The sequence below is a fragment of the Chiloscyllium punctatum genome, chromosome 12 (genome assembly GCF_047496795.1).
Source record: "Chiloscyllium punctatum isolate Juve2018m chromosome 12, sChiPun1.3, whole genome shotgun sequence".
NCBI classification, from domain to species: domain Eukaryota; kingdom Metazoa; phylum Chordata; class Chondrichthyes; order Orectolobiformes; family Hemiscylliidae; genus Chiloscyllium; species Chiloscyllium punctatum.
This window is the reverse complement of record NC_092750.1, coordinates 2950995-2972487: the sequence shown is the minus strand read 5'-3', so window position 1 is coordinate 2972487 and position 21493 is coordinate 2950995. Positions and strand designations below refer to the sequence as shown.

General features: G+C 48.6%; 1 protein-coding gene across 1 annotated transcript in view; it reads right to left on the bottom strand.

Annotated features, from left to right (window-relative positions):
- cfap100 (cilia and flagella associated protein 100) overlaps positions 1-21493 on the bottom strand; it is a 68143-nt gene that overhangs the window by 10673 nt on the left and 35977 nt on the right. The window contains exons 5-12 of the mRNA XM_072581757.1: positions 18719-18819; positions 16776-16968; positions 16248-16315; positions 6925-7088; positions 5425-5505; positions 4371-4552; positions 2746-2830; positions 1719-1776 (exon numbers count right to left, since the gene is read on the bottom strand). Of these exons, the coding sequence (XP_072437858.1) occupies positions 1719-1776; positions 2746-2830; positions 4371-4552; positions 5425-5505; positions 6925-7088; positions 16248-16315; positions 16776-16968; positions 18719-18819 (932 nt within the window). The remainder of the gene's footprint in view (positions 1-1718; positions 1777-2745; positions 2831-4370; positions 4553-5424; positions 5506-6924; positions 7089-16247; positions 16316-16775; positions 16969-18718; positions 18820-21493) is intronic.

The window sequence follows — 21493 nt, the reverse complement described above, 5'->3', positions numbered from 1 at the left end:
GATTTAAGGTTGCAATCAGGTCAGCCACCATCTTATTGAATGGCAGAGCAGACTGAAGAGCTGACCCTTGCTCCTGATTTGTATGTTCCCATGTGAAAGGGCAAACCAGATTGGGTCCAACTGACCAGCTCTTAAAGGGCTACACTGCACAATATGGGTAGAATGTCCTCCTTCTGTGTTGCATAATTTTATAAAAACACTTGAAGTTGTGTTCCTATATCCGAGGCGCACTGTGTAAAGGCATATTATTGCAGGCTTAATCTGATGGCTGCTCTATGTGATTTCAACTTACTTATAGGTCTGATATCATCAGAAGCCAGGAATGAGTTGAAAGGTTCTGGAATGTGGGCAGGACAGTGGACCTGAAGCCAGGATGAGATCAGTCACAGTTGTAACAAATAGTGCAGCAGACTGGAGGAACTGAATATCTTCTGCCTGTTCCCAGTTCTTACACTCATTATGACTTTCCCTTTCCGTTCTCTATCTCTCTCTCTCTCTCCCTCTCCCTCTCTCTCCCTGCCTCCCTCCTGCCTCTCTATCCTTTTTGATGTATGGAAACCAGAACCATAATCCACAAATCTGACTAAACACAGATTTGATTAAAATTTAGCAGCACATCCTGATTTTTCAATTCTCTCCCTGTAGAAATAAAGCCTAGGGACTGGTTTGATGTTATTACAATATTGTTCCCAGGGTTAGAAGGATCAGTGACCAAAGGGGAGCACAGATTCAAGATAATTCGCCAAAGAGAAGGAAAGAATCACACAACTCTTACAGCATAAAAGGAGGCCATTCAGCCCACTATGTCCATGCTGGTTCTCTGTAAGAGCAACTGACCCAGTCCACCTCTGTCACCTATACCCTGTTGATCCCTAATGCTCTAGTTCACTTTGGAATCAGCCTCCATTACATTCTCAGGCAGTGTACTCCAGTTCCTAAGCACGTTTGTGTGAAAATGTTTTTCCTCGCGTCACCGTTGCTTTTTTTGTGAATTTAGCAAACTCCATTCTGCAGAGAGTAGTGTTCTGGAACACACTGCTTGAAAGAGTAGTGGGGGTAAATTCAAAAGGAACGTTCAAAAGGGAATCGGAGAATTAATTGAATGGAAGAATTTTTAAAAATTCATTCACAGGATCATAGTGTTACTGACTGGCCCCAGGATTTATTGCCCATCCTAATTACCCAGAGGGCAGTTAAGAGTCAACCACATCGCTGTGGGTCTGGAGTCACATGGAGGCCAGACCAGGAAAGAATGGCAGTTTCCTTCCCTAAAGGGAATTAGTGAACTAGTTGGGTTTTTCAAACAAATGATAATGGATTCATGGTCATCATCAGACTCTTACACCCAGATTTTTTATTAAATTAAAATTTCACCATCTGCTGGGGTGGGATTTGAACCCAGGTCCCTCGAACACTAACTGGATTAATAGTATGGTAATCATACCACTAGGCCATGGCTTTCTGGAAGTGATGGTCCAAGTGGCCTCCTTCTTGATTCGCAAGAGGGTGAAAGGTTATTGAGGTGTAATCAGGTCAGCCATGCTCCTATTGATTGGCAGAGCAGGACTGAGCAAACCAGTAGCCAGAGTTCCTGGATCCAATCCAGGGACAAAAAGGAAGCTGACATGAAGGAGATTCCAATGGTGTGGAACAGCCATATTTGGGACTGGTCCTGGGTCGAGAAGGACAGTTTTTGTAGAGGAGTACAGGCTACGTACCTCATCGCTGTCAGACCATTCGGGCTCAGACTCTCTTGTTGGAGGGTGTGCAGAACTCCTTTAGAAGGAACAGAAACAAAGGGTTAACAGCGACACTAACACAAATGGACAAAATCTGCTAACTCCCCCTCAAGTCATCTGTCCATTGTTCTGTAGAAAGTACCACTCCTATGAGTACATAGTTTCTTGAAAGCTGCGTCACAGGTAGACAAGGCGGTGAAGAAGGCATTTATATTGCTGGCTTTCATTGGTCAAGGTATTGAATACAGGAGTTAGGACGATATGTTACAGTTGTATAAGTGACTGGTGAGGCCGCACTCGGAGTATTGTGTACAGTTTGGGCCACCATGTTATAGGAAAGACATGGTTAAACTGGAAAGAGTGCAAAGAAGATTTACAAGAATGTTGCCAGCACTAGTCAGCCTGAGATATAGGGAGAGGTTGGCCAGGATAGGACTTCATCCCTTGGGATGTAGGAGAATGAGGGGTGACCTTATTGAGGTGTATAGAATCACAAAGGACATAGTTAGGACCAATGCAGATAGTCTTTTCCCTAGGATTGGGGAATTGAAAACTAGAGGGCACAGGTTTAAGGTGAGTGGGAAAAGAGTTCGGAAGCTCCTGAGAGGCAACTTCTTCACCCTGAGAGTGGTGTGTATGTGGAATGGGCTGCCAGAGGAAGTGTTTGAGGCAGGTACAACAGCAACAAAAACATTTGGATAGGGACATGGTTGGGAAGGGTTTAGAGGGATATGGACCAAATGCGGGAAATTGGAACCAGCTGAGTGGGCACTGTGGTCAGCATGGACCAGTTTGGGCCGAAGGGCCTGTTTCCATGCTGTATTACTCTGTGATACCTCACTGCTCCTGCCAACAGTATCCATGAACTCTTCACTCCCTACTCAATGCCTACACCTTCTGTTCCAGTTCCTCCTGTAACATTTGGGTGAATTCTTACAATAACAATCCTGCTTCTGTCTGTTTCCCCCAAAGGTATCAATGCTGTCGCCTCGAATAGGAAACTTACTTCCTCCTGTCGAGTAAGGACTTCACGCCCAGTGTCACTGTTCGGATCTCCTGGCTTGACTGGATGTTGGACTTGCTACCATGCCCTAGTCATGACAAGGACCACATGTTAAAAACCCTTCAGAGAGAATCAGAGATCCACACAGCCAAGTAAAGGCCATTTGGCCCAACAACCGTATGAGGTTCAATGTCTTCTCTGGAGGCCACCACAGCAGGTGAAATGTTTCTCTCGAAGCATAATCTGCTTGCTCAGTTCCCTGACCCATCCTGACACCTTTCACAAGGCTGTGACACTTTAGTCCAGTGCTGTAGTTTATTTGAGCAATAAAGCTCAGATGAGGGGTGAGGACAAAGCCCAGGCTGGGCTGTGTGAACATTTGTTAAAAATAAAGCTGGAAATTAAAAAAAGGCAGCTCTCAGGAGAAGTGCCCATGAAACTAACTAACCCTTTTTTTTAAGTCCTGTAAGGATTCTTACCAAACTGCTGCATATCTTCTTATGCCACAGACAGAGTGCCGCACTGTCGGAGGGTTAGTGCCGAGGGAGTGCCGCACTGTCGGAGGGTTAGTGCCGAGGGAGTGCCGCACTGTCGGAGGGTCAGTGCTGAGGGAGTGCCGCACTGTCGGAGTGTCAGTGCTGAGGGAGTGCCGCACTGTCGGAGGGTTAGTGCTGAGGGAGTGCCGCACTGTCGGAGGGTCAGTGCTGAGGGAGTGCCGCACTGTCGGAGGGTCAGTGCTGAGGGAGTGCCGCACTGTCGGAGGGTCAGTGCTGAGGGAGTGCCGCACTGTCGGAGGGTCAGTGCTGAGGGAGTGCCGCACTGTCGGAGGGTCAGTGCTGAGGGAGTGCCGCACTGTCGGAGGGTCAGTGCTGAGGGAGTGCCGCACTGTCGGAAGGCCAGTGCTGAGGGAGTGCCGCACTGTCGGAGGGTCAGTGCTGAGGGAGTGCCGCACTGTCGGAAGGCCAGTGCTGAGGGAGTGCCGCACTGTCGGAGGGTCAGTGCTGAGGGAGTGCCGCACTGTCGGAGGGTCAGTGCTGAGGGAGTGCCACACTGTCTGAGGGAGTGCCGCACTGTCGGAGGGTCAGTGCTGAGGGAGCGCTGCACTGTCGGAGGGTCAGTGCTGAGGAAGTCTGCACTGTCAGAAGGTCAATGCTGAGGGAATGCCACGCTGTTGGAGAGTCAGTGCTGAGTGAGTGACATTGTAAACGTTGTAAAAACCCTATCTGGTTCACTCTTGCCTTGAGGGAAGGAAACTGCCATCTTTACTCCAGATCCACAGCAATGTGGTTGACACTCAGTTCAGGGTAATTAGGGATGGGTGTACTTACCCACATCCCATGCAAGATTAAAAAAAACTGTTTTTGAAAATACAATTTCACTGATTCCCCTGTAATCACTCTCCTACTGACATTCTCCAAAGGGTTTACAAATTCAACCAAAACAGTCTCCCTCCCTCAGAGCAAATCACTGCAGATGCTGGAATTTGTACTGAAACAAAAAATGCTGTAGATCACAGTGGGTCAGACAGCGTCCTTGGAGAGAGAGAAAACTAACGTTTTGAGTCTGGATGACTCTTCATCAGAGCTATCCCATCATTATACTGTTACTGTTCCCATGTGGATACTCACTTCGTAAGGTCGCTGAAGGAATGGATGGTTTCGGAGGGGGTTCCTCAAATTTATCCTGTGACATCTTTGATTCCTTCTTTTTTCTCTCCCTCTCCTCCTTCCATTCTTTGGGAGATACTTTGATCAGAAAGTCCCTGTACACCTGGTAATCCTTCAGTGTCTCTTCAAATTTGACAATATCACTGCCAGATTCAGCAAGAACAAGATCAATACAAACTCAAAGCTTTATACTGGTTCCAGTTCCTACTTCTCAGATGGGATAATGGGAAGATGAACCTAGACAGAAACTTTCTGCCTTTTGGCAGAAGACATCTGCACTCCGCAGTTCAATCCTGCTCCCAATCAGTGCCTTGGTCTCAGGATTCACTGTGAGCTGGTGACTATGTGGCACAACCTAATCCTCGGGTCAATGTTGTAAACCCTTTCCTCAAACACCTTTAGCCAGAACAGCAGAAATGAGGAATTAAAAATCTCACAGCCACAGAGAACAAAACTCAATAAACTCGCAAATGAGGAGAGGAGTAAATTACCTTCAATTTGTAATTAATTTTAAACCAAACCTCAACTCTTTAGCAGATGAAGTTCTCAAGTGAGATTCTGTTAACTGGTGAAGCTCTTTCAAGAAAGGAGGCCATTTAGTCCTTTGTGCGTGTGCTGGCTCTTTGATTGAGCTCCTGAGTTAGTCCCTCACTGAGTTCTTTCCCTGTTGACCTCTGGATGACTTTTTTCAAAATTCTGTATGTTAGTTACAGTGACATCTGCTTAGGCAGCATGTTACAGGTCACGGTTCAGATCAGAGTGTTGCTGGAAAAGCACAGCAGTTCAGGCAGCATCCGAGGAGCAGGAAAATCGGCGTTTCGGGCAAAAGCCCTTCATCAGGAATAGGCGTCACAACAACTCATTGTGCAGATATCCTTTCCCTAAAGGCCCCAATGCACCATTTAAACCCCTCCCCCTGAGATCTTTGACCAATTATCTTCAGCTTATATCCAAATCTGATCCCATACCAATTCAGTGGAAACAGCTTCTCTAGCCAAACTCGACATTGCCTCACTTTTTCACTGCCATCATTTGTGTTGTCACTTTCTTGATTTCAGCTACTTTCTCCAGCTTCAGTTTGGTCTCCTGTTCAGCTCTGAAAACAGAAAACAGAAACCACATTAACCAGAACCTGATAGGACAGCAGAGAGACAGAGAGAGAGAGAGAGAGAGATCCCACCCTCTCAGCCAAATCGGTCTGAAGAAAGAATTTTTCAGACAATAGGATCTCACAGTAACACCGAATCTAGGAGCAGGAGTAGGCCATTCAGCCCTTCAAGTCTGCTCCACCACTTAATACGATCACAGCTGATCATTCAACTCAGTCCCCTGTTCCCACTTAGTTAAAAATCACACAACACTCGGATTGTTTGTTAAGTCTCTCATCTTTCAGAAAGACCATGTTGGTTTTAGTTTGTCCATATGTAAATCGCAAAACTTGTTTTAAAAGTTACATTCTCAAGTGCACTTTAACAATTGGTATCATGTCGGCCCAGATAATGTATTGAAGGTGTTAACTCCCTGTGAGGTTGTCCGTGTCAGGCTGATTCTAATCTAAAAATCAGATTTACCAAATCTTACATGGATTCATGCAGTTTTACAGCAAAGTAAAATGTAATTCTGCAAGTCCAAATTCAGCCCACAAATGTGTATGTGCATGTGGCTGTGTGTTGGGGGGGGGGGGTATGAGTGTCTGTGAGAGGGTGTGTGTGCATGTGAGTGTGAGTGTAAAGGGATTTAAGTCTGTGAGAGTGTTTATGTGTGATTGTATGAGAGAGTCTGAGTGTGTGTGTGTGTGTGTGTGTGGGGGGGGGGGGTGGTGGTGTTAGGAGAGGTGTGTGTGTGTGTCTGTGGTGCACTGGGGTCCTCTGTAGTGTGACATGAACCCAAGGTCCTGGTTGAGGCCCTCCTCATGGGTATCAAACTGAATGGGGATAGCTTGAGAATGTAACTTTTAAAACAGGTTTTGCCATTTTTATATGAAAGAACTGAAACCAACATCGTCATTCTAAAAGATGACAAACAATCGGCTCTTTTTCAATATATGATTTCAGTTACATCACATGGGAAACTTTTGCTACAAATTCTATGTCTTACAATCTTCTCTCCACAATCACCTGATGAAGGAGCAGCGCTCCGAAAGCTACTGCTTCCAAATAAACTTGTTGGACTATAACCTGATGTTGTATGATTTTTAACTTTGTCCAGCCCAGTCCAACACCGGCATCTCCAAATCATGTTCCTACATACTCTTTGATCCCTATAGCCCTAATGACTACTTTTAACTCCTTCTTGAAAACTGCAGCAGTTCAAGAAGGCAGCTCACCCCCCACCTTCTCAAGGGGCAACTAGGGACGGGCAATAAATACTGACCCAGCCAGAGACACCAATATCCCACAGACTTCTAATTTATCGGGAATACTTCTATCACAAACCACCCCTTTGGAGAAAACTTCAGTTTCACTTGAACATGTTGTAAATATTTTATCAGGGGACTATAAGATTACATTCTCACATCCGCATTGCTTCCACAGAGTTCTTGTCATTTTCTTTCAGGAACTCGTCAAACATGGCCGCGTCTTCCTCAAGATACTGCTCAGCCTTCTCCAGTTTCATCTCCTCTGCTGCAGCCACTTCATCCAATTTCCGCATTTCGTCCTTCTTCATGGTCAGTGAGTACTGGACGGGAGTAACCACCCAAGATTCGTTAGGAAACCAGCAAAAGTGGACATCTTCCCAGCCAACACACCCATTTCCATGTGTCTGCTCCTCACTCCTGGTCTTCCCATTGGCATGACCCATTGTGAAGTGGGTGCTGCTCATTGAGTCCCACAACTTCACAATTTGTCCCTTAACTGAACTGAACCAATGAAATCAACTGACCTGATCGACTGCAATTCAGACGCAAAATTAACACACATCAGACTGACAAACAAACTTACAAAGAAGCTGGATTATGAATTACACAACTATTATGAACAAATTTAAACTTTTATCTCATTCACAAATAATCCAAACAAAAACATACAGGTTAACACAAATAGTATAGGTGAGAAATTATATTGCCAGGGAAACTCAGATCTGTCTGACTAGCCCAGATGGCATGAGTAGTGTGCGCTATTCACTCAATTATGCAGTGCCGCACTGTCAGAACGTCAGTACTGAGGGAGTGCCGCACTGTTAGAAGGTCAGTACTGAGGGAGTGCCGCACTGTCAGAACGTCAGTGCTGAGGGAGTGCTGCACTGTTAGAAGGTCAGTACTGAGGGAGTGCCGCACTGTCAGAACGTCAGTACTGAGGGAGTGCCGCACTGTCAGAACGTCAGTACTGAGGGAGTGCCGCACTGTCAGAACGTCAGTGCTGAGGGAGTGCCGCACTGTCAGAACGTCAGTGCTGAGGGAGTGCCGCACTGTCAGAACGTCAGTACTGAGGGAGTGCCGCACTGTCAGAACGTCAGTACTGAGGGAGTGCCGCACTGTCAGAACGTCAGTGCTGAGGGAGTGCCGCACTGTCAGAACGTCAGTGCTGAGGGAGTGCCGCACTGTCAGAACGTCAGTGCTGAGGGAGTGCCGCACTGTCAGAACGTCAGTACTGAGGGAGTGCCGCACTGTTAGAAGGTCAGTACTGAGGGAGTGCCGCACTGTCAGATCGTCAGTACTGAGGGAGTGCTGCACTGTTAGAAGGTCAGTACTGAGGGAGTGCCGCACTGTCAGAACGTCAGTGCTGAGGGAGTGCTGCACTGTTAGAACGTCAGTACTGAGGGAGTGCTGCACTGTTAGAAGGTCAGTACTGAGGGAGTGCCGCACTGTCAGAACGTCAGTACTGAGGGAGTGCTGCACTGTTAGAAGGTCAGTACTGAGGGAGTGCCGCACTGTCAGAACGTCAGTGCTGAGGGAGTGCCGCACTGTCAGAACGTCAGTACTGAGGGAGTGCCGCACTGTCAGAACGTCAGTGCTGAGGGAGTGCCGCACTGTCAGAACGTCAGTACTGAGGGAGTGCCGCACTGTCAGAACGTCAGTGCTGAGGGAGTGCCGCACTGTCAGAACGTCAGTGCTGAGGGAGTGCCGCACTGTCAGAACGTCAGTGCTGAGGGAGTGCCGCACTGTCAGAACGTCAGTACTGAGGGAGTGCCGCACTGTTAGAAGGTCAGTACTGAGGGAGTGCCGCACTGTTAGAAGGTCAGTACTGAGGGAGTGCCGCACTGTCAGAACGTCAGTGCTGAGGGAGTGCTGCACTGTTAGAACGTCAGTACTGAGGGAGTGCTGCACTGTTAGAAGGTCAGTACTGAGGGAGTGCCGCACTGTCAGAACGTCAGTGCTGAGGGAGTGCTGCACTATTAGAAGGTCAGTACTGAGGGAGTGCCGCACTGTCAGAACGTCAGTGCTGAGGGAGTGCTGCACTGTTAGAAGGTCAGTACTGAGGGAGTGCCGCACTGTCAGAACGTCAGTACTGAGGGAGTGCCGCACTGTCAGAACGTCAGTACTGAGGGAGTGCCGCACTGTCAGAACGTCAGTGCTGAGGGAGTGCCGCACTGTCAGAACGTCAGTGCTGAGGGAGTGCCGCACTGTCAGAACGTCAGTACTGAGGGAGTGCCGCACTGTTAGAAGGTCAGTACTGAGGGAGTGCCGCACTGTCAGAACGTCAGTACTGAGGGAGTGCCGCACTGTTAGAAGGTCAGTACTGAGGGAGTGCCGCACTGTCAGAACGTCAGTGCTGAGGGAGTGCTGCACTGTTAGAAGGTCAGTACTGAGGGAGTGCCGCACTGTCAGAACGTCAGTGCTGAGGGAGTGCCGCACTGTTAGAAGGTCAGTACTGAGGGAGTGCCGCACTGTCAGAACGTCAGTACTGAGGGAGTGCCGCACTGTCAGAACGTCAGTACTGAGGGAGTGCCGCACTGTCAGAACGTCAGTGCTGAGGGAGTGCCGCACTGTCAGAACGTCAGTGCTGAGGGAGTGCCGCACTGTCAGAACGTCAGTACTGAGGGAGTGCCGCACTGTTAGAAGGTCAGTACTGAGGGAGTGCCGCACTGTCAGAACGTCAGTACTGAGGGAGTGCTGCACTGTTAGAAGGTCAGTACTGAGGGAGTGCCGCACTGTCAGAACGTCAGTGCTGAGGGAGTGCTGCACTGTTAGAACGTCAGTACTGAGGGAGTGCTGCACTGTTAGAAGGTCAGTACTGAGGGAGTGCCGCACTGTCAGAACGTCAGTACTGAGGGAGTGCTGCACTGTTAGAAGGTTAGTACTGAGGGAGTGCCGCACTGTCAGAACGTCAGTGCTGAGGGAGTGCCGCACTGTCAGAACGTCAGTGCTGAGGGAGTGCCGCACTGTCAGAACGTCAGTACTGAGGGAGTGCCGCACTGTCAGAACGTCAGTACTGAGGGAGTGCTGCACTGTCAGAACGTCAGTGCTGAGGGAGTGCCGCACTGTCAGAACGTCAGTACTGAGGGAGTGCCGCACTGTTAGAAGGTCAGTACTGAGGGAGTGCCGCACCGTCAGAACGTCAGTACTGAGGGAGTGCTGCACTGTTAGAAGGTCAGTACTGAGGGAGTGCCGCACTGTCAGAACGTCAGTGCTGAGGGAGTGCTGCACTGTTAGAACGTCAGTACTGTGGGAGTGCTGCACTGTTAGAAGGTCAGTACTGAGGGAGTGCCGCACTGTCAGAACGTCAGTACTGAGGGAGTGCTGCACTGTTAGAAGGTCAGTACTGAGGGAGTGCCGCACTGTCAGAACGTCAGTGCTGAGGGAGTGCTGCACTGTTAGCAGGTCAGTACTGAGGGAGTGCCGCACTGTCAGAACGTCAGTGCTGAGGGAGTGCTGCACTGTTAGAAGGTCAGTACTGAGGGAGTGCCGCACTGTCAGAACGTCAGTGCTGAGGGAGTGCTGCACTGTTAGAAGGTCAGTACTGAGGGAGTGCCGCACGGTCAGAACGTCAGTGCTGAGGGAGTGCTGCACTGTTAGAAGGTCAGTACTGAGGGAGTGCCGCCCTGTCAGAACGTCAGTGCTGAGGGAGTGCTGCACTGTTAGAAGGTCAGTACTGAGGGAGTGCCGCCCTGTCGGAGGGTCAGTACTGAGGGAGTGCTGCACTGTTAGAAGGTCAGTACTGAGGGAGTGCCGCCCTGTCGGAGGGTCAGTATTGAGGGAGTGCTGCACTGTTAGAAGGTCAGTACTGAGGGAGTGCCGCCCTGTCGGAGGGTCAGTACTGAGGGAGTGCTGCACTGTTAGAAGGTCAGTACTGAGGGAGTGCCGCACTGTCAGAACGTCAGTGCTGAGGGAGTGCCGCACTGTCAGAACGTCAGTACTGAGGGATTGCCGCACTGTCAGAACGTCAGTGCTGAGGGAGTGCCGCACTGTCAGAACGTCAGTGCTGAGGGAGTGCCGCACTGTCAGAACGTCAGTGCTGAGGGAGTGCCGCACTGTCAGAACGTCAGTACTGAGGGAGTGCCGCACTGTCAGAACGTCAGTACTGAGGGAGTGCCGCACTGTCAGAACGTCAGTGCTGAGGGAGTGCTGCACTGTCAGAGGGTTAGTGCTGAGGGAGCACCGTACTGTCGGAGGGTTATTGCTGAGGGAGTGCCACACTGTCAGAACGTCAGTACTGAGGGAGTGCCGCACTGTCAGAACGTCAGTGCTGAGGGAGTGCCGCACTGTCAGAACGTCAGTGCTGAGGGAGTGCCGCACTGTCAGAACGTCAGTGCTGAGGGAGTGCCGCACTGTCAGAACGTCAGTACTGAGGGAGTGCTGCACTGTTAGAAGGTCAGTACTGAGGGAGTGCCGCACTGTCAGAACGTCAGTACTGAGGGAGTGCTGCACTGTTAGAAGGTCAGTACTGAGGGAGTGCCGCACTGTCAGAACGTCAGTGCTGAGGGAGTGCTGCACTGTTAGAACGTCAGTACTGAGGGAGTGCTGCACTGTTAGAAGGTCAGTACTGAGGGAGTGCCGCACTGTCAGAACGTCAGTACTGAGGGAGTGCTGCACTGTTAGAAGGTCAGTACTGAGGGAGCGCCGCACTGTCAGAACGTCAGTGCTGAGGGAGTGCTGCACTGTTAGAAGGTCAGTACTGAGGGAGCGCCGCACTGTCAGAACGTCAGTGCTGAGGGAGTGCTGCACTGTTAGAAGGTCAGTACTGAGGGAGTGCCGCACTGTCAGAACGTCAGTGCTGAGGGAGTGCTGCACTGTTAGAAGGTCAGTGCTGAGGGAGTGCCGCACTGTCAGAACGTCAGTGCTGAGGGAGTGCTGCACTGTTAGAAGGTCAGTACTGAGGGAGTGCCGCACTGTCAGAACGTCAGTGCTGAGGGAGTGCTGCACTGTTAGAAGGTCAGTACTGAGGGAGTGCCGCACTGTCAGAACGTCAGTGCTGAGGGAGTGCTGCACTGTTAGAAGGTCAGTACTGAGGGAGTGCCGCCCTGTCGGAGGGTCAGTACTGAGGGAGTGCTGCACTGTTAGAAGGTCAGTACTGAGGGAGTGCCGCCCTGTCGGAGGGTCAGTACTGAGGGAGTGCTGCACTGTTAGAAGGTCAGTACTGAGGGAGTGCCGCCCTGTCAGAACGTCAGTACTGAGGGAGTGCTGCACTGTTAGAAGGTCAGTACTGAGGGAGTGCCGCCCTGTCGGAGGGTCAGTACTGAGGGAGTGCCGCACTGTCAGAACGTCAGTGCTGAGGGAGTGCTGCACTGTTAGGAGGTCAGTACTGAGGGAGTGCCGCCCTGTCGGAGGGTCAGTACTGAGGGAGCGCTGCACTGTTAGAGGGTCAGTGCTGAGGGAGTGCCACACTGTCAGAGGATCAGTACTGAGGGAGTGCTGCACTGTCAGAGGGTTAGTGCTGAGGGAGCACCGTACTGTCGGAGGGTTATTGCTGAGGGAGTGCCACACTGTCAGAGGGTCAATACTGAGGGAGTGCCACACTGTCAGAGGGTCAATACTGAGGGAGCGCCACACTGTTGGAGGTTCAGTGGTGAGAGAGTGCCGCAATGGCGGAGGATCTGTACTGAAGGAACACTGCACTGTCGGAGGGTCAGTGCTGAGGGAGTGCTGCACTGTCAGACAGTCAGTATTGAGGAAGCGCTTTACTGTCAGAGGGTCAGTGCTGAAGATGTGCTGCACTGTCGGAGGGTCGGTGCTGAGGGAGTGCCGCACTGTCGGAGGGTCAGTGCTGAGGGAGTGCTGCACTGTCAGAGGGTCAGTACTGAGGGAGTGCTGCACTGTCAGAGGGTCAGTACTGACGGAGTGCTGCACTGTCAGAGGGTCAGTACTGATGGAGTGCCGCACTTTCAGAGGGTCAGTGCTGAGGGAGTGCTGCACTGTCAGAGGGTCAGTGCTGAGGGAGTGCTGCACTGTCAGAGGGTCAGTGCTGAGGGAGTGCTGCACTGTCAGAGGGTCAATGCTGAGGGAGTGCTGCAATGTCAGAGGGTCAGTACTGAGTGATTGCACTGTCACAGGGTCAGTGCTGAGGGAGTGGGCACTGTCGGACGGTCAGTACTGAGGGAGTGCCGCACTGTCAGAGAGTCAGTACTGATGGAGTGCTGCACTGTCAGAGGGTCAGTACTGACGGAGTGCTGCACTGTCAGAGGGTCAGTACTGACAGAGTGCAGCACTGTCAGAGGCTCAGTACTGATGGAGTGCTGCACTGTCAGAGGGTCAATGCTGAGGGAGTGCCGCACTGTCAGAGAGTCAGTGCTGAGGGAGTGGCGCAATGTCGGAGGGTTATTTATGAGGGAGTGCAGCACTGTCAGAGGGTCAGTGCTGAGGGAGTGCTGCACTATTAGAGGTTCAGTGGTGAGGGAGTGCCGCACTGTCAGAGGATCAGTACTGAGGGAGTGCTGCACTGTCAGAGGGTCAGTACTGAGGGAGTGCTGCACTGTCAGAGGGTCAGTACTGACGGAGTGCTGCACTGTCAGAGGGTCAGTGCTGATGGAGTGCCGCACTGTCAGAGGGTCAGTGCTGAGGGAGTGCTGCACTGTCAGAGGGTCAGTGCTGAGGGAGTGCTGCACTGTCAGAGGGTCAATGCTGAGGGAGTGCTGCAATGTCAGAGGGTCAGTACTGAGTGATTGCACTGTCACAGGGTCAGTGCTGAGGGAGTGGGCACTGTCGGAGGGTCAGTACTGATGGAGTGCTGCACTGTCAGAGGGTCAGTACTGACGTAGTGCTGCACTGTCAGAGGGTCAGTACTGACAGTGTGCAGCACTGTCAGAGGCTCAGTACTGATGGAGTGCTGCACTGTCAGAGGGTCAATGCTGAGGGAGTGCCGCACTGTCAGAGGGTCAGTGCTGAGGGAGCCCCGCACTGTCAGAGGGTCAGTGCTGAGGGAGCCCCGCACTGTCAGAGGTTCAGTGCTGAGGGAGCCCCGCACTGTCAGAGGGTCAGTACTGTGGGACATTAGTGAACCATATGGACGTTTACAAATCAGCAATTGTTACATTGTCACTTTTAGACTGGCATTTTATTCCAGGTCTCTATTGAATTTAAATTTCACCAACTGATTTGAGCCCATGTTTGTAGAAGGTTAGCCTGGATTCTGGGTGACTGGTGCAGTCCATGTGCCACTGTCCCCTCTTTATCCCTCAATCAACACAAGGTTATCAGTCACTGTGTCATTGCTGTACCTGGGACCTTGCTGGGCATGATTTGGCTTCTTTTCTTAAAGTATTTCACTGTTTGGAACATCTGCAAGTCATGAATGGCCCTATATAAATGCAAACCTTTCACTCATCATGGTCAGTCACAATTGAGTCCAGTCAATGCTGTACGTTTCCTCTAAAGGTGACGAATGCAAGTTGAAGGATCAAAGTCTCCACTGTGTGGCAGTGTTAAGGTTGGAATGGTCTAAAATGGCACAAGGGTAACTTGATTTGCGACATTAAGTTTGATTTTGAAGAGGCAATGTGACAGACGTGGAGGACTGAGTGAGGAGATGGCCCTGCAACTTTTCGCATTGGGACAGAATGAGCTGAATAAAAAAAATGTTTCCAGTGACATGAACGGGTGGCACGGTGGCACAGTGGTTAGCACTGCGGCCTCACAGCGCCAGAGTCCCAGGTTCAATTCCTGCCTCAGGCAACTGTCTGTGTGGAGTTTGCACATTCTCCCCTTGTCTGCATGGGTTTGCTCCGGGTGCTCCGGTTTCCTCCCACGGTCCAAAAATGTGCAGGTCAGGTGAATTGGCCATGCTAAATTGCCCGTAGTATTAGGTAAATGTAGGGGAATGGGTCTGGGTGGGTTGCTCTTTGGAGGGTCGGTGTGCACTTGTTGGGCCGAACAGCCTGTTTCCACACTGTAAGTAATCTAATCTAAGAGGGCAAAGATTGATGGTAATTTGTAAAAAGAAAACAGGAAAAGAGGGAGCAGTGGAAGAAGATGCAAATGATACCTCTCAAAATGAAATTGAGTAAATAATTGTTAAAAAAGGGAAGGAAAATGGTGCATCAGTAAGGAGAGGGCAGAGGGAGTGAAAGCCAGGAGATAGAGGCTGGCACAAGCATAATGGGCCAAATGGCCTCCTGTGCTTTGACAGTCTATGGAAGTATGACAAGTGTTGTTCGAATACAATGTAGATACTCGGAAGAAGACACTGAGGGACAAGGAGTTTTGTACTTTGATAGGAACCAAGAGCAAAATAGGATTAAATAAATATGAGTGTGTGTGTGAGCAAGAGAGAGAGACAGAGACAGAGACAGAGAGAAAGGGGGAGGGAAGGAGACAGACAGAAACAAGAAATGGAAATGGAGAAAGTGTCGCAACTGGTGACAAAGGGAAAGGGTTCAACAGTGAGAGAAGAAACAAATGTAACTGGCAAAACAAAGACAGAAAAGGAAACTTCTCAAGTAAAATAAACCTCAGGGTTTTGAGAAGGTTTGTAGCACTGGTTGTGGATATGATTATTGGTTTGCCCACTGAGTTGATAGGTTTGTATGCAGACGTTTGGTCACCCTGCTGGGTAACACCATTAGTGCACCTTCCGGTGAAATTTGTTGTACTATTCCGCTCATTATTTATCTGACCCAGTCTGTTGTGGTGGTTGTGTCATTTCTGGTCCTGCTCCTCAGTGGCTCGTACAGAGGATCCGTCTCTAAATGTCTGTTGATAGTGTTCTGGGTTGAGAACCAGGCCTCTAGAAATCCCTGCGTGTGTCTTTAGTTAGTTTGTCCCAAGATGGTTACGTTATCCCAGTCGAATTGATGGCCCTCCTTGTCTGAGTGTATGGAGATGAGTGAGAATTGGTCATGTCGTTTACTGCCAGTTGGTGTTTGTATCTAGTCTCCTTCCAGTCTGTCTGATGTAGTGTTTGTGGCAGTCACTGCATGGAGTTTTGTACATGACGTTGGATCTGTACATTACGGGTATAGGGTCTTTCGTCCCTGACAGCAGTTGGCATAGTGTGGCTCTGGGTTTGTGTGCTACCATAATCCCGAGTGGTCGTGGGAATCTCGTTGTCATTTCCGAGATGTTCTTCCTGTGAGGTAGGGTGACCAGTGTCTTGGGCTGTACTGTGTCTTCTTGACCTTGTTTGTTCCATAGACATTGGCAGCCGAAGCTGATTGAGTATCTGTCTTTTGCAAAAACTTTGTGGAGCTGTTCCAAGCCAAGGTATACAGGAAGACAACCCACACAGACCAAATCCTTAATTTCAAGAGCAACCATCCCAGTTGCCCACAAACAGAGCTGTGTCAGAACACTATTCCAACAAGTAATAACACACTGCAGCATCCCGGAAATATGCAAAAATGAAGAACACCTCCACAAAGCTTTTGCAAACAACAGATACCGAATCAGTTTTGGCAGCCAATGCCTATCGGCGGGCAAACCAACAATAGCAAAATAAATCTTATTTCCAGACTAATTAGTGTTACCTGTAAGATAAACATCTCTCTTTTCTTGTTGATATAATCATTCAATGTTTCTTTCTCAATCTGACGATCTGAAATGACACAAATTTATAACTGACCTACTGCAACTGATAGAGAGAGGAGGGAGAGATGGGGAGATGCAAATAGAGACAGAGACATACAGAGGAAGCAGGTTGGAGGCACACTGAGACAAACAGAGACAGAAAGATAGAGAGAAAGGGAGACACGGGGAGGCACAAAAGGAAAGGCTGAGCCTCTTTCTTTGTCTAAATCCAGCACTGTAACCCTCTATCCCCTTCTCCCTCTAAATTCCCTGGAATATTCAGTTCAACCACTCCCTGTGGGATTCTGGATTAGTGGTGCTAGAAGAGCACAGCAGTTCAGGCAGCATCCAAGTAGCTTCGAAATCGACGTTTCGGGCAAAAGCCCTTCATCAGGAATAAAAGGGAGCAAGTTTCACAGTTCTAGGAGTGTTTGATTCAGAAAGATAGAAATACAGAATTCTGACAATCAGGGATGAACGGGCAGTACCTCTCGTGACTTTGACCTTCCACGAAGGATCACTTTTGAGAGCAGACAACTTTTTAATGTTGGCCTGATGCTCAGCCTCTGAATCCTCCTTTGGTTCTTCCTCCACCTTTTGTGGGCTGCCAAATTTTGCATTAACTCGAGCTGCGTAGGTGACTTTCTCATGAATCTTGAGTTTCTTCTGTTCATTTTGTTCCTGGAGATCAGGATCAAACAGGAAGTGTAGGGGAAAATGGTAGCGTTAGTGCGGAGTTTATTGTTTAACTCTGGACTTGTGTGCTTTTCACAAGCGTGATCATAGAATCATTGAGTGACACAGGCCATCCAGCCCATCATTTTCAACTTCTTTTTGATCAGTCACTGGAGAACATTCATAACAGCTCAGAAACAGGATTAGATCTTGGGACCACTTTATCCTGCTCAGCATATCAATACAATCTTAGTTGACTTTCTACCTCAACTCCCACCCTACAATCCCCTACACTCTAATCACATCCTCAGAATGTCCCAGAGTCCATCCCTGGGAATATCCTGTCATACCGGCAGGACTGACCCAGCAGAGGTGGTGTCACAGTGATGTACAGTTGGGAGGGGTTGACATGGGGTCTTCAGCATTGACTCCAGATCACATAATGCCACATAAAACCCTCCTAGCCTACCCCTAGGCGATGAATCAGCGCCCCTCCATTTTGGACAACATTTGGAGGAAGCATCGAGGGTGGCAAGGACTCAAAATGCACTCTGAGTAGGAGATTTTAATGTCCATTATCAAGAATAGCTCGGCAGCAGCACTACTGATCGAGCTGGTCGGGTCCTAAAGGATATAGCTGCTAGAGGTGGTAAGGGATCCAATAAGAGGAACCATCCACTTGTCATCTCCCTCACTATTGAAACTGGTTTGGAACTGATCTATTAAAGATGCAGCTTGGTAAAAATGGACCAGACAATTTACTTTTGCATGTTCATTCCAGCCATCGACTTTTCTGTTGGAATGATGAAAGTGAGGACTGCAGATGCTGGAGATCAGAGTCAAGATTAGAGTGGTGCTGGAAAAGCACAGCAGGTCAGGCAGCATCCGAGGAGCAGGAAAATCAATATTTCGGGCAAAAGCCCTTCATCAGGAAATCTGCTGGAATGCTGACTGATCTATCGTAGGACTCCAGCATTTACCCGGCTTTATCCTTCTCATAAATAAAAGGTCAGAGCAGCTGCTGGAGGTTTGAATCACAAACAGAAAGTGCTGGAGAAGCTCAACTGGTCCAGCAGCACCTGGACAGAGGGACACAGGCTATGACTCTTTGTCGTACAGCATTTTCTGTTTTTAATTATTACTTAGAGGCGCTTAGAAAAGGTGAATGACAAAGGTCTTTTCTCTAGGGTGGGGAGTTCAAAACTAGGGAGCATTTTTAAGGTGACAGGAGAAGATTTAAAACAGGGAAATTTTGTTTCAACACAGTGTGTGGGTTGTCTGTGGAATGAACCTCCAGAGAAAGTGATAGATGCAGGAACAGTTACAACATTTAAAAGACATTTGAATAAGTTCACAAATAGGAAAGATTTAGAGGGATATGGGCCAAGTGCAGGCAGGTGGGACTAGTTTACTTTGGGAACATGGTCAGTGTGGACTAGTTGAACCGAAGGATCTGTTTCCGTGCTGTATGATTCTTTGATTTACTGTTTTCTGGGGCTCAGTTAGCTCAGTTGGCTGGATGGCTGGTTTGCAATACAGAGGGGCACTAAAAGAGTGCAGTCACTTCCTGTACTGGCTGAGGTTACCATGAAGGACTCTCCTTCCTAACACTCTCCCTCACTTGAGACATGGTGACCCTCAGGTTCAACCACCAAAACATCATCTCTCTCTATGGTCTGGTAAGACTATGGTGACTTTACATGGTTTGCCAAACTGCTTTGTAAGTCCTTCCTTGTAGAATGCATTAAAATATTACCTTTTTCTTCCGTTCTCTCTCAATATCACGAAGGACAAAGATATCACAGTCTTGAGGGATCTTGAAAGGGTTACGTCTCTCATTCAGGAAGGCTGGGCATGCTGTAGAGAAAATCATAACTGTTTCACTTTGGGTAGAATATTACTCATCTTCCTTTTTAAAATCTCTTGTTCACAAGCAATTAACATAATAATTTGCAATTCCTCAGCAGCTTTCTCAACCCCATGATGACCAGAACACATCACTGACAAACAATGACTACTGAACAGAAGGCTCTGTTATAATGTAGTAAGCATGGCAGCCAGTTTGGGCACCACGGTGATAATGAGCTGATACTGACACTGTTTGAAAAGTGACTTTTGGAGGTACACCAGGAATAGCTCCACTTCTCTTCTTTGAAGCAGGAATTATGATTTCTATTACTTCCAAATTAGGGGGCAGACAGGGCCAAAGTTTAAGATCCCAAATGAAAAATGGCATCTCTGGCAGTGCAGCACCCACTCAGTACTTCATTGGGAGGATCACAACTGCAAGATTTGATCTTTTGCTGTCCCTGTCCTGGGAGTGTTTGTTGGACAGTGTAGAGGAAGCTTTACTCTGTATCTAACCCCGTAATGTCCCTGTTCTGGGAGCGTTTGATGGGGACAATGTAGAGTGAGTTTTACTCTATAACTAACCCAACAAAGAGTAACGGAAATTTACAGCCCAGGAATAGGCCCTTCGGCCCTCCAAGCACGAGCTGATCCAAATTCACTGTCTAAACCTAACGTCCAATTCCTAAGCATCTGTATCCCTCTGCTCCCCACCAAGACATGCATCTGCCCAGACATACCTTAAATGAATCTACCGTACCTGCCTCTACTACCTCTGCTGGCAACGTGTTCCAGGCACCTACCACCCTCTGTGTGAAGTATCCCCCTTAAACCTTTCATCTCTCATTTTGAAAGCGTGATCTCTTGTTATTGAATCCCTCACCCTGGGAAAAAGCTTATCTCCATCCACTCTGTCTATGCCCTTCATGATTTTATAAACCTCAATCAGGTCCCCCCTCAATCTCCTTTTTTCTAATGAAAACAAACCTAACCCACTCAACCTTTCTTCATAGCTAGCACCTTCCATACCAGGCAACATCCTCATAAATCTTCTCTGCTCCCTCTCCAAAGTGTCCACATCCTTTTGGTAATGTGGCGACCAGAACTGTACACAGTATTCTAAATGCAGCCGAACCAATGTCTTGTACAGTTTTAACATGACCTGCCAGCTCTTATACTCAATACCCCGTCCAATGAAGGCAAGTATACTATATGCCTTCTTGACCACTCTATCCACCCGCACAGCAACCTTCAGGGTACAATGGACCTGAACTCCCAGATCTCTCTACTCATTAACCTTTCCCAAGGCTCTTCTGTTTACAGTATAGTTCGCTCTAGAATTAGACTTCCCAAAATGCATCACCTCACATTTGCCTGGATTGTACTCCATCTGCCACTTTTCCGGCCAACTCTCCAGTCTATCTATATCCTCCTGTATTCTCTGACCGTTCCTTATGCTTTCTGCTATTCCACCAATCTTCGTGTCATCTGCAAACTCGCTGATCATACCAACAGTGCCCTCTTCCAGATCATTTATGTATATTACAAACAACAGTGGCCCCAACACTGACCCCTGTGGAACACCACTGGTCACCTTTCTCCATTTCGAGAAACTCCCTTCAACTACTACTCTCTGTCTCCTGTTGCTCAACCAGTTCTTTATCCACCGAGCTAGAACACCCTGCACATCATGTGACTTCACTTTCTCCATTAATCTACCACGGGGAACTTTATCAAATGCCTTACTAAAGTCCATGTTTCTGACATCTACAGCCCTTCCTTCATCTATCTACTTGGTCACTTCCTCAACAAACTCTATTAAGTTGGCAAGACACAATCTACCCCCACAAAACCATGTTGCCTATCACTGATAAGTCCATTCTTTTCCAAATATAAATAGATTTTATCCCTCCTTGAAAGTGGAGTCGCAGGTAGATAGGATAGTGAAGAAGGCGTTTGGTATGCTTTCCATTATTGGTCAGAGTATTGAGTACAGGAGTTGGGAGGTCATGTTGCAGCGGTACAGGACATTGGTTAGGCCACTGTTGGAATATTGTGTGCAATTCTGGTCTCCTTTCTATCGGAAAGATGTTGTGAAACTTGAAAGGGTTCAGAAAAGATTTACAAGGATGTTGCCAGGGTTGGAGGATCTGAGCTACAGGGAGAGGCTGAACAGGCTGGGGCTGTTTTCCCTGGAGCATCAGAGGCTGAGGGGTGACCTTATAGAGGTTCACAAAATAATGAGGGGCATGGATAGGATAAATAGACAAAGTCTTTTCCCTGGGGTGGGGGAGTCCAGAACTAGAGGGCATAGGTTTAGGGTGAGAGGGGAAAGATATAAAAGAGACCTAAGGGGCAACTTTTTCATGCAGAGGGTGGTACATGTATGGAATGAGCTGCCAGAGGATGTGGTGGAGGCTGGTACAATTGCAACATTTAAGAGGCATTTGGATGGGTATATGAATAGGAAGGGTTTGGAGGGATATGGGCTGGGTGCTGGCAGGTGGGACTAGATTGAGTTGGGATATCTGGTCAGCATGGACGGGTTGGACTGAAGGGTCTCTTTCCATGCTGTACATCTTTATGACTCTATGACTCATTATCTTCTCCAGCAACTTTTCCACCACTGACATCAGGCTCACTGGTCTGTAGTTACCCGGAATATCCCTACTACCCTTCTTGT